At 43.1% G+C, this 12,583-nt stretch overlaps 1 protein-coding gene across 1 annotated transcript; it reads right to left on the bottom strand.

Annotated features, from left to right (window-relative positions):
- Window positions 1–3,486: 3,486 nt before the first annotated feature.
- LOC104542925 (methionine-R-sulfoxide reductase B3-like) lies at window positions 3,487–8,594 on the bottom strand (the record flags this gene model as incomplete). Its single annotated transcript, XM_010187393.1, has 2 exons — window positions 3,487–3,651; window positions 8,497–8,594. Coding segments are annotated over 2 exons (263 nt in total), but the record flags the coding sequence as incomplete, so codon positions are not given.
- Between the last annotated feature and the right edge of the window lie 3,989 nt (window positions 8,595–12,583).

The following is a 12,583-nucleotide window of genomic DNA, read 5'->3' as shown; positions in this document are numbered from 1 at the left end:
GCCATCACTACTTCTCCAGCAGCAAGAAGACTGCACACCCCTAAAGATCTGCCTTAGCACAGCACTTCTGGGTGCTGAGGCAATGGCCGGGTTATGCTTAGAGTGCAGAGCAAAGCCACCATGGGATGTCCAGCCCTGCTTCTCATTTTAGTGGACACCAATCAGTCCCTCATTTCAGAAATATCAAACTATTACAGTTCTGAGAGGGAGCTACAGTGGGTGGGTGGGAGGCAGGGGACTAAAAGGGATTAATTTTTTTGACTAACAAAGATTATACCGGACTGGTAAAATAATTCTTCAGTGTGTCATCTGTCCCAGGACATCTTGCAACGTTTGAGAACAATCAGCATGTGGATTAATTTTGATTAAATTCTCTGGTTTGGAAACAGCCTACAACTTCTTACCCTCCCTCACATGCATCTTTTAAAACCTGCTACACAGCTGGTGTGCTGAGCAGCGTTACCTTGCCATCCACATCCTTAGGGACAAAGCCTTGACAGACCCCAACTTTCCGGCCATGTTCCTCCACTGCAGACTGCGTCCAGGCACGGTGGAGCTCCTATAGCACAACCTTCAACTCACCAGACCCTGCACCACGTCATTTCGAAGTGGCCAAAACTTCTGCTGAGTAAAAGTTGAACCCTTCTCTAAACATTTCCACTCTCTATTGGGCCTGAGTGCTTGTGATATTGTCCCAAAGGCAGGTAAGTGCAAGGACACCTGGTACCCTGCAGAAACCTGATGGAAATAAAGGGCTGGATATACAATATTCACAGTAAGTTAAGGGAAAGCAAAGTAAAAGCAGGTCCCTAAAACATGCTGCAGCGAGGAGCACATAAACCTGGATTAAAAAAAGATAACTAAGGAAAGAGAACAGAGTTATTTATAAAGAAATTTATTTTATATTTGTGTACAACAAATATATGAAAACAAATTTAATTTGAAAAAATGTATATTCGATTTCTTAAAAGTATTGAACTCTCTTAAGGAAAGGTTTTAGTTATTAAAAAGGTACCGAAGGCTAAAATTATACTTGGATAATATATATGTGTGTACGTATATATATATAAAAACCATGTGCAATTTTTTATATATATATAGCATATATAAATAACATGTGTAACTTACATGATATTTTAAGGTATGCCATTTAAACGTCTGAGTAGCAATAGAGATATTATAGAATATAGTTTGCTATTTCTACACAGTTTGCATTCAGCTTTTATAAGCATCTAGACAGTGCAAAATTTAAACATACAGAAATATTCTCCTACTATTCTACACATTGTGCTCAGCTCCCAAGTTTCCACTGTCATGACTCTAACAAGACTGAACCAAATGTGGAGGGTTCAATACTAGCCCTTACTAGCATCTTCTATGAGCAGTGAAAGGGAATCTGTCTTACCTTGCACCGCGCTGTGTGCAAGTTTGCGCTCAAGAGAGAACAATGCATTTCCTATGTTCAATGGTCTCACTCCCAGGGATCACATACACCTCCCCATATTGACTCATTTCATTGCACTCCATATCCTGCAAAAATAAATCTCCTGTAGGACAGCGTACGTTACTGCATCCTGAAGTTTAAGTAATATATTTCTTTAACGTAAGGCAGGAGTATACTGAAATTTGATAACACTTAAATCCAGCAGCGATCTGGAATTAAACCACATTTATGTACCACATTTTTATAGATGCTGCCTTTTTTCATGTTTATGTCAGAAAATGTGGTAGAGAAAAACCTACTTTTCTTTAAGTAAAAGCAACAGATAAAAGCTGTCCTTCTAGAAGAAATGCTAAAAACCAATGGGACCAGGAGAAACTCGACCACCTTGGAACACCAAGGTCAGTCTGCACAGCCTCTCCTGCGGCCAACAGCAACTCATCTGGGGCATACCCATGTGAGGAGGTGCTCGCTGCAGCAAAGCCTGAGTGTTTTAACTCTAAATATTTATTCACCTTATTTGCATCTATTTGGTATGAAGGTCTTTACACTTCTTTCATGTCCTTCTTATGTTGCTAAAAAAGGCGATTCTGACCATTACGTATGCTGTTACAGTAGCTATATTTTAACTGAAGGATGCTTGTACTTTAGATAATATGTTTATTATTACTGACGTAAAAACCTCAGTCCTGCTTCCATGAAAATCAGTGGTTAAAATACCACTACTAGAAATAAAATTGGATCCAAATATGTCAGTCACAAAGTTTGCTAATAAAAGTAAATACTGTATTAATGATGTCTCAACGCTTAAAGGCAAAGTGGTGTCAGCAAACTCTGTATAGTATAGCTTAAATAAAAGTACTATGCATGATTCTAGACAAACTGTTATTCAACAAAATCTAAAAGCAGCTGTGAAAATTATCTTATGGGACAGCACATTTTGCTACATGAAACTTTCTGGAGCTCTGACAGGCTTTTTTCAAATTAATTTCTTAAACCAAACCCCTCGCTGATGTCCTACACCACAATTGCACAAATTAAAGGCTGTGGCCTCGGAGGCAGTATGCATCCAGGCCAGCTAATCTTTAAAACTGGGTACTCCAGGAGGGTCTCCCTCCTTCAGCTGCATTCATTCCTAAACTCCCTTCTAGCAGAAACTGTTGTGTTTCTGAATCCTTGCAGCAGCCGACAAGATAAAGAGCCTAGTGTCATCCCTCATCTACTTCACTTCTCAAGTTTATCTATGCACTTGTCCACATAATTACCCCCTGAAGATTTCAACTTTAATTCAGATTTGAGTTACAGTTGCTGAACAGGCCTCACAAAAAGACAAAGCCTCATTTGTAGCCCGCAAAAGTGAGCCTTACTAGTTAAAACTTCGATTTTAACACCAAACAAAGGGGAAAAGTAGATGCTGAGACAATGTTTACATCCTTTCAACCACACCCTTGAAATTTTGGCAGTAAATTAGCCAAAGGATGGGCATCACACCTCATCCATCTCTCGCAGTTGGGAAGGAACAGCCTTAAGTGCAAGTTTTCGCAGGGTGCGGCTGATGCTGGGAGATGGCTGAATAGGTATGACCAAAGGCTGCTGCATGCCTTGCAAGTCAGAACAAAGCAGAGGTGTGCTGGGAATTCAGGATTTTCTTATGCCCAGAAGTTTCCTATAGATGGGAGATAAATGCAAGTCCTGTTCCCCACACAAAAAAGCATAGTGTTCAAACCTAGAGTAACACAGCACTAAGAAACTAATAACTAATGGTGCCAAAGCCCCTCAGTTTAAGGATTCCCCAAAGCAATCTCAAAGGAAAGAAAGGGGGAAAAACCCCTGTGGAGTCAGTCAACACATTTTTCAATCCAATTATATAGTAAAAGCACTGGTAGGCAAGGCCTCAGTTCTGGAAAGGTGAGGAAGGAGGAGAATGGTGCAAAATGCTTTCATACATTTAAACATTCTGAGGATATAAGAGAGCAGGCAACTGAGAACACATTCCTCATAAGCTATGTGGGATCAGCGCCGTTTTCTGTGGGCTTTGCTTTGTCCTACAGCTCAGCTTTGCCTGTTTGGACAGGACTGGCATTACTGCTGCCTTCTCCGGCGTTGTTCTTGTCTGCTGGCTTGAAAGATAGTGAAGCAGAGTTTGTACAGTACCGTTTGCCAGTTGGACGAGGTCCATCATCGAAAATATGCCCCAGGTGAGCACCACACTGAAACAAAACACAATAGAGCATCACTGTGTTTCTGTAGAGCTCGATGGCATCACCGTGGTGTTAAGCAATGACGAGCAGCTGCTTCCAAGGAAGCACATTGGTGCTTACATCGCTCTTGCAAGTGGGATTTACAACGCACATTTATTTGCAAGAGTAATCCAGGAAGATGATCTTCTGAGATATCACGGGCACCTAAGACTTCAAGCCAAAATTTCCTGGGTGTTTCCCACCATGCCACTGCGTATGTCTGGTTGGGCCACCATTTCTGAGAAGCTGCCCGCTTGTGTAATGATCTCATGGTAGGAGCTCCATTAAAAACATGGAGGCGAGGGCAGCACATTTCACCTCTGCTCCTCACCCCCGCAGGGGATGGAGCTCATCCACTTCTCATCTCCTACCACTTTCTGGAGTATATAGGAGACAGGGATGGGTGACTGGAAAAGACCTGCAGTGGAGATATGTAAAATATTTTTGAATGAATAATTGCTGGGAGCAATTTAAAAATAAGAATGGTGCTGCATTTGCTTATTGTAAGGAATATGAAACTACAGATGGTCTGTTGATGCTTTTGTCCTGTATGAGCCTTAGATACTCGCAGTGGTATTCAGGGTGAACACTACTGTTCCTGTCTGTAACAAAGTCCCTTGCTTTACAAGAGAGTACAGTATTCTGAAGAAGTTGATTCAGTTGATACTTATCAAAAATTAGGATTAGTATCACTGCACATTATGTCTGACAACTTCTCTGGATAATAAGAACTTCTTGTAATTAGTCATTTAAATTCCACAAGCTCGCTTTTACAGCCTGCCATGAGAAATTAAAAAAAATAAAAACCTTGCACTGGAGAAATATTTATCTTGCACAGGAAAGTCATGCTGCTTCACCGAAGAGCCTCGGCCTTTCAGGTCAATAGCTGATCTCAGTGAGAGATGGAATGATGTAACTGAGATCACAGAGCTACTCGTGGGCTTGCAGTCAGACAGCAAAAATTAAGGACTGCAAATTATTCTAAACATTTAATTAATTCACAAAATCCCAAATACATAGAGGCAATACTGATTATTCCAAACTGTGAATGAGTTAGTGATGGCATCTCTCTACCCTGCAGTTAATGTGTTGCTGATGTTCTCCTGCTGTTACAGCCTTTAGTTCCCCAAAGCATTAAGAAGCGTGTTTGTAGAAGCAGGTAAAGTCTTGGCTTGAGGTTAAACTCTCTCAACACACTGAAAGGCTGGGGAGGCTCCCATGCCACCTAGGAGGGACAGAAACTCCTCTTGTTTAATTATGACTGGTGAAGGGTCTTGAGAATAAGTCTTATGGCAGCTGAAGGACTTGGGGTTGTTTAGCCTGAAGAAAAAGAGGCTGAGGGGAGACCTTATCACTCTCTACAACTACCTGAAAGGAGGTTGTAGTGAAGTGGGTGTGGGTCTCTTCTCACAAGTTACAAGTGATAGGACAAGAGGAAATAGCACTAAGTTATGCCAGGGGAGGTTTAGGTTAGACTTTTAGGAAAAACTTCTACACTGAAAGGGTTATCAAAGACTGGCACAGGCTGCCCAGGGAAGTGGTTGAATCACGATCCTTGGGTGTATTTAAAAGCCATCCAGATATGGTGCTCAGGGATATGGTTTAGAAGTGGGCATGGTAGAGTTAGATAAGGGTTGGGCTTGATGATCTTAAAGGTCTTTTCCAACCATAACAATTCTATGATTCTCCACTACTTATTTTATTTCATTTCCTTTAGACTGAAGGCATTTTTCAGGCAGTTTGGGCAGAAAACCTGAGATGTTTCTCAGAGTGGCATCTCTCACAGTGAGGCATTTCACCTGATTATAAAGCTTTTCCATACTTTTTTTGGGAAAGAAATATCTAAAAAACCTTAGTGTCCCAGAGAGAATATTTTTCTAAATGCTCAGCATCCTAATTAAATCATCTCTTCTCAACTAAGAATGTTTCAAAACCTCCTGGCTAGAAGTGTTAAACAGATCTTTTCCAGATTAACATTTAACCAAAGATAAATAATTCCCTCTCCACTGGACAGAAACAGAACAAGAGAAACCGTAGAGAGAAACAGTCTGTAGGAGTAATATACTCATATAAAGGCTACAAAGACAATCTATCAAAAAATATTTTCCTCACAAAACCTGAGAGGCTGTGTGAGAGCCCAAGGTAGTCTCCTTACACCTTCTTGTGATGGCAGAATCACACTGGGATCGGATTATTGCAAAATCTGTTACCTTTTGAGATTACCCCTCAACAAAAATTTATGTGGCGATTCTCTCTGTAGAGGACTCTATAACTCATCTGCCCTGAAAAGAAACGTAATTCAATCCTTTGTATCACAGTATAAGAAACCTGGTCCTCAGCTGAGAGTACAAAGGAAGAATTGATTTTACTGTCCTCCCCACACATAATAGGTGCTGACCATTTTTCTAAGACATAGATACATGTCTGCAAAGCCTCCCAAAAAGAAACAATCATCTGTTGCAGCCTCGCACATCAATACATGGGGCAGTATGCACTGGGACGGTGAAACGGTTAGAGTAAAGCATCTGAGGTATGTGTTTGAGAGCAGGAAACGGGGGGTCACCGCTAACCGTCAGTATGCTTGGATCTCCCAAGCCTCCTGGCTCTCATATGCTGCTGAGAGGCACAGAAAGCAGCTTGCAGTCAGCTGCTGGAGCCCAATCTGAGCTATCCATGTGCAAGCAGTACTTCTGTGACTGCAGGGTTTTACTGATTTGTACAGGTACAAATAATGGCGAGGGAGACAGCAGGGGAAGGGACTCTGGAGCAAGAAAGGGGGAAAAAAAGGGAGAGATGAAACCAGTTTTACAGTATTCCTCAAATGCATTTGTAACTAACTTCTACCTGTCACTAGTCATTGACATTTTAAATGCATCCAGAGTGATGTGTTTCCAAAATACTGTAAAAGCTATTTGTAGGATAATCCCATGGATGCCTTTGATTAATATTACAGTAATTTCCCCCTAGTGTTTGCTTTCTATAATGGAGAACATTAAAAGAGAGGGGTTTTATTCTCTCAGACAGGTGGAAGGACTTTTAAAGAAAAATCAACTACTTTTTCATCTGCAAAATATTAGCAAGTTTTTGGGTGTGGAAGAGGGCATTTCCCTCCAGTTCTACCAAGGTCTGCCGTATCGATCCCGCTGCTTTCCAGGCTGCAGTAAAACTGTTATTTTTTGCAGCTGTATGTGTGATTCACATTCCTAGGGCTCCGAGGAGGGAAGGAAATGGGTTTGTTACAGATACACAATGCTTAGCTGCGCTGAGCGGTGGCTGCAAAGATGCTCAGTGCTCCTCAAGATATTTTCATGCATGACTTGATCATCTGTGGGGTTACTGCCCCAGGAAGCTGGAGTAGCTGGTAGAAAGTTGCCACTGGATTATATAGCAACCTTGGTCGTATTTTTTCCTAAATGCTTTAAATTCAGTTTTTGGTTTTGCTTTAATTTTATGGTGTCTGCATGTGACTGCTGCTAATACTGCTGCTCTCAGGTCTGCTAACTCTATTTGGTTTGGCAACAGGTAAATGACATTCCCAGATTCCTTGGCCTAACCACAGACTGCCTTGGGCTTCTCTCAGGTGAAACCAGGAGCTCTGGCCACCTCTTGAAGGGTGTCAGCAGATACAGGCTCAGCAGGTTGGCAATATGCTGATTTTAGCACTATTCAGGCCTACTAAGCAGAGCTGAAGAGAGTGGGTTGCGTTTTTGATTACGCCAGTAATCACTGGAGAAACATGAGATTCCCAGTCTGCAGCTGCACTGCTAACTTACTGGAGAATTTAGGGAAATGGATGTTTCCAAAAAGTGTTAAATGGATCTTCTACAGCCTATAATCAATGTAAAACCTACAAAATTATGTAGTACACATGACATAATGGCAGACATACTGATTTTGGCCATTAGCATGTTGGGCCAAACCCTCGACCCAGACTGAAGTTTCTGGATTCTCCATAAAGACAATCTTGCCTTTTCTTGAGAAGCTTCTTAACTCACTCTGAGCATTTATGCATGAGGACTGATGGACCAGTAAGGATGTGTATCATCAGGGATCAAATCAGTTATCCCTCCACCAGTGCCGTCCGGAAAGAGAACAGCAAATTATCACTGCCCAGATGAAGCTGCTGCTTCTCTCAGGAGGAGTTTGAACATGTGGAGCTGCAAGCCACTGGGCGCATCAGCCAAACACCAATGAAGCAGCTTCTCCCTTTGCTAGGTAATGATTACACCATTCCTTCACAGAGAGGAGGGCAGCACAAAGGATGAAAGAAAGTAGAACAAGACAGATAACGGAAAATTTGGGCATGTTCTGAATGACTACTAACTTCATTATTATGGCAGATGGGATTGTTTGAGGCAGCCATTAGCACTGCACTGGGAATGAGTGTTGGGATTGAGTTAGGACGGATGCACGGTAATGCACAGTGATGGAATCAGCACACAGGCAGTCGCTCCACTGCTTTTCACTTCCTTTTCAGCTGCTCACGTGGGGAGTCAGTCAGCCAGACGCAGGCTCAGGAGCTCCTTTGAAGGGACCCGCTTCAGGAAGACAATATTTGTAGACTCAGCACCAAGTCCAACCATTTACATCTGCTCTGTCAAATCCCACACAAGACAACAACGTGCATTCCAGCAAGCCCTTTGTGCCTCCAGCTCCTTCCACCCCTCTGTTGTACCTACAGCCCATTGTGCTCACTCACAGTGATTACTATTTAATGGAACTGAAAGGTTTGCAAATCTTAGGGAAAGTAGAGTACACTGTAATGGTTTTAGCAGCCTTTGCCATTGGAATGGTCTCTGTGTGCTAGAAACTAACCTGACTGCAGGATATTTCAATCCGATGCATCCCATAGGAGAAATCATCATTGAAAGTAATTGCATCAGGACTGATCACGTCATAGAAGGAAGGCCAACCTGGAAAAGAGGAACAAGGTAAGTAAGAAAAGAGGGTGTCTTCATGGCAGATGGCATTGTAAAAAGCAAGACAGAATCACACTTTGAGAAATATTTACCTCACTCCAGAGCCTGGAAATAACTGAAATGGAGATTTTGGATCCTAAATCACTTAGGTACTTTGGAAAATTCCCCCCTAAACACAACGTTGTTTACAGGCAAGGACTAAGCTGCCACTAGCTGCCCATCTTCCATCTCAACAGAGATTCCTGTGCTCTACTGCAAGCAGCAGTAGCAGTTTACCCCAGGCATGAAGGTGGTTGTTCAGGTAAGCCAGACTCAGCCTCACCATCAGTTTAAAAAAAAACACAAATTCCACCTTGAAGACAAACAATGAGACTTTAAGGAACACAAGTGTTTTCACTTTTGCAGTGTAAAGGTAACCTTTGCCTTCACCAAGGCATGGTCACACCCAGAAGGATGTGCTCAGACCCTGAGCCATCGCACATTAGTGGCAGTGAGACGACTACTACTGTGTCTAATTTTGAAACAGTGTGAGTGCTTCAGACCAGCCATGGACAGGTGGAGTCATAACTAAGGCTACCTTAGGCACTAGCAGATGATCTGCATGTGGTCTGCATCCAGGACAAAACAACTGCCCTCATTATTGTGTACATTCAACACAGCTGCGAGCTGAGCGCTGAGCTGTAGGACCTGACACCACAGGATGATGAGGTGTACACCTGATCTACATGCAATGGCCACTTACCATCGAAATAATGACCTTTCACTCTTAACTATTCCATGCCAAGCTACCCCTCTCCACAACACAGGTGAAAAACAACACAGGTTTATTCAGCGTCCCAGTAGATACCCATTCCACAGCTGTAACTTTTCAGCCACCCCTCAAGAACCTGTCATCATGTGCTCCATTTCCTGGAGCTGGGTTCCCACAGAAGAACCTGACAGGCCTCTGAGGTTATGTCAACAGCTACCAGTGCCCACCTGAAACCCCACCAGCTCTCTGTCCTTCTCATTCAGTCGCTTGCCAAATATAACATGCACAGGCAGCTCTTGCTCTCCATGTACTGCACATATGCACATGTATATAAAACCTGTTTCTTCTTCAAAGAATGCTGTCAAGCATTTGCAACTGATGGTTTCACAAAACTTGCGATAAGCTATTAAGAAACACAGCAGCAGCTGTGAATCACTGCATGCAGAAGAATAACGGATATATACACAGCTTCCATTATGTGAACTGAGTAAAATTTCCTGTAGAGTAAACGGAGGTGTGGAAGCTATCGAGTTTTCTGAATGTGGGTAAAGGAAGTGTGTAAACTGGAAAAAAAGTCGGTGTGTCTTCAGTTTTATCTTAAATAATTAAACACAGAAGAACACTTATTAGGATACAAGCATAACAGGCATAATTTTTTTAGCAAAGAAATGCTCAGAAATGCATCTCTCTTTCTTTTGGGAATGCCCATCCAGCAGCATTCCTAAGCCTGCAACCTGAAGGCATTGCGAGCCCCAAGTACTATGCTCCCGAGGTGCCTACCACCATCACAAGAGTTTCTGCCCCAGAACTCACTGCAGAAGTAAGTAGAGTATTTTTTTTTTCCCCAAAAGTACTGCAAATGGAAGCGTTATAGCCAGCATGCAGACTGAGGCACGAGAGCTCTGAACAGGGCAAATATCCCACAAGACAGGAACTCAAAACACTGCAGCAATGACAACCGTAGAAAAACAATTTATAAATTCTTCCCCTCATGCAAAATATCCCTGCCAAACAAATACCTTCACAAACAGAAAAGGAATAAACATATGACAAGTTTTGCAAAAGGGGTTATCCTGCTGACAGAAAAATTGATGTCTCCCAATTGGTGGCTTCTTTCCAACACCATTCGTCATCTTCTTAGCTGCGCCTCTGTCTAACGAAAGGCAAGGCCTTACATAGAGCTGGTCAAAACATTTTTAATGAAGCCTTTTTAGGTTTGGTTAGCTGTTGTTTGTTTTTTTTTTAATTCAATAATTTGGCAAAACAGATGTATCAGTTTGTCCTCGTGTGATGGCAGAGAAGCTCCGAAGAGGGAGCTGTTTGGAGCAACCAGCTATCTGATCGTGTGACAGCCTTTGAGGAGGAACACTTCAGTGCTGCAGCAATTACCAAAGACAACTCTGTCTCCTCCATAACAGCAATAAGGGGGAAGCTTCAAAGGCTGCTACACAGAGATTCAAGCAATCTGTGTCTTGCTGAGAAAATTATCTTGTGAGAAGAGCTTGGCGGAGACGTGTTTATGTCAGCTTTGACATTAAAGAAAGACCATCCATCCTCCTTTCTCCAGACTTTTCCTTTTGGTCTTCCCATTCACCACAGAAAAAATTATTTGCTTTGGATGCACTCCATGCACTTTTAAAAAATGAAGTCATCTGAAACCTATATAAACAGGCAAGCTTCTCCTAAAGTAGCCTTTGTACCCAACTGGAGTGACTTCAGTTTAGGCTGTTAGTTCACACTACATATGACACATGCTCCAAAAGCTCCACCACGGCCACATGTGGTCTCCAAGACAGGGACCAGGAAACAGACTGTGTCTCCACAGCGTGGACTTCTAACTCTCAGCCAAGCCACGTCTTGAGTGACGTGGCTGGTCAGTCACCAGCATTGCTGTGACAAACCAGTAACTCCACAAGGGTTGACTGGAAACCGAGCAAACCCTGCAACAGAAAAGGTCCTGGCGGGCACAGTGAGGCACACTGTCACTCTGCTGACCTTGAGAGGAAGACAAGTGAACTGCTCATTGAGTTGATGAGCCAAACTCACCAGGAAAATCAATCCCCCTCTGCTGTCTCATTTCCTGTCTCCTGAGCTGAAGTGGAAAACCCATTTGATAGTTTGCTAAGCCTTCTTTGGCCATTTTCTCTACTTCAAAAAGCTGCCAGGAACAAGCTGCAGAAGCAGTCTGCTTGCCTGCACATCAGGCAACTCCAGTGATACTGAAAGCCAACCAGAACCCTGTGGACTCTTCATACGATCTTTCTGTCTTTATAAGCGGTGAATGACCCAGCAGTGGCCTCCACTTTGCAAGCCCCAGGCTAATTCTCCTGCTGTCTCACTGCCTGCTGCTCCTCCACTCCCGAGCGCCTGCCTCCTTCCTGCTGCACGGCTGCGAAATGGCCAACTCGCTATTTTAGGCTGCTGTTAGCCATACATTAAAGCTCCAGCCTGCCTTTGGAGGCTATCTGGCTGCTTGGAAAGGGCATGCTTCTCCAGGGATGGTGGAGAGAAGGGCAGTTTGGATCTCTTCTGCTGAGCTGAGAGAGACCCTTAGGACTGCAGAGGCTGAGCACTGTAGGAGACAAACCCTGGTGCCAAGACTCAGCCCTTCCCAGGGGATGGCTTTCTGGTCAGGTCCAGCTCACCATGTCTGATGGGCAGCAGGAGCGGGGCCGCTGTCTTTTGGAGGATGGTAAAACACAATGGCTAGGAAGAAAGAGCTGCTGGAGGAAAGGGGCTAAGGGTAATTGCAGGAGATGAGACGGGGTGGGGGAAGTCTCCCAGCTGAGTGAACAACTTCAAATCACATTGGCACACTTTTTTTTCGGTGTGTGTTTGTGAACAGCAGCTAAGAGTTGTGAATGCATTCGTCCTTGAATGTAAAGTTTAGTTTGAGGGAGAGTATGACTTAGTAACCACCAGCAATTTTTATCACGTTACAGACACTGAAAATGGGTTCATTCTTATTTTCAGAATTACTTTGCATCTCACTGGCACTATAAAAAGGCTTTAAAATAAGAGTCTGCTGTGTTTGTGCTCACTCTGATGACCCTTTACATGGGAGTCAGGCTGCTGTGTCCTAAGGGCCAGTTTCTGGTATGTTAATAAGCCAGCCACAGAGATTAATAGTTTTTCAGATATACAACAAGCATCCATTCTTGGATGCAAAATACACTAAATAAAGCAATGAAACTTTTTGTTCCTTGGGCAGGAACAACCCCAGGTTCCAGTA

This window comes from Mesitornis unicolor, unplaced genomic scaffold (assembly GCF_000695765.1).
Source record: "Mesitornis unicolor isolate BGI_N332 unplaced genomic scaffold, ASM69576v1 scaffold21136, whole genome shotgun sequence".
Taxonomy (NCBI): Eukaryota; Metazoa; Chordata; class Aves; order Mesitornithiformes; family Mesitornithidae; genus Mesitornis; species Mesitornis unicolor.
The sequence above is the reverse complement of the archived record's forward strand: the minus strand, read 5'-3'. Positions and strand labels throughout refer to the sequence as shown.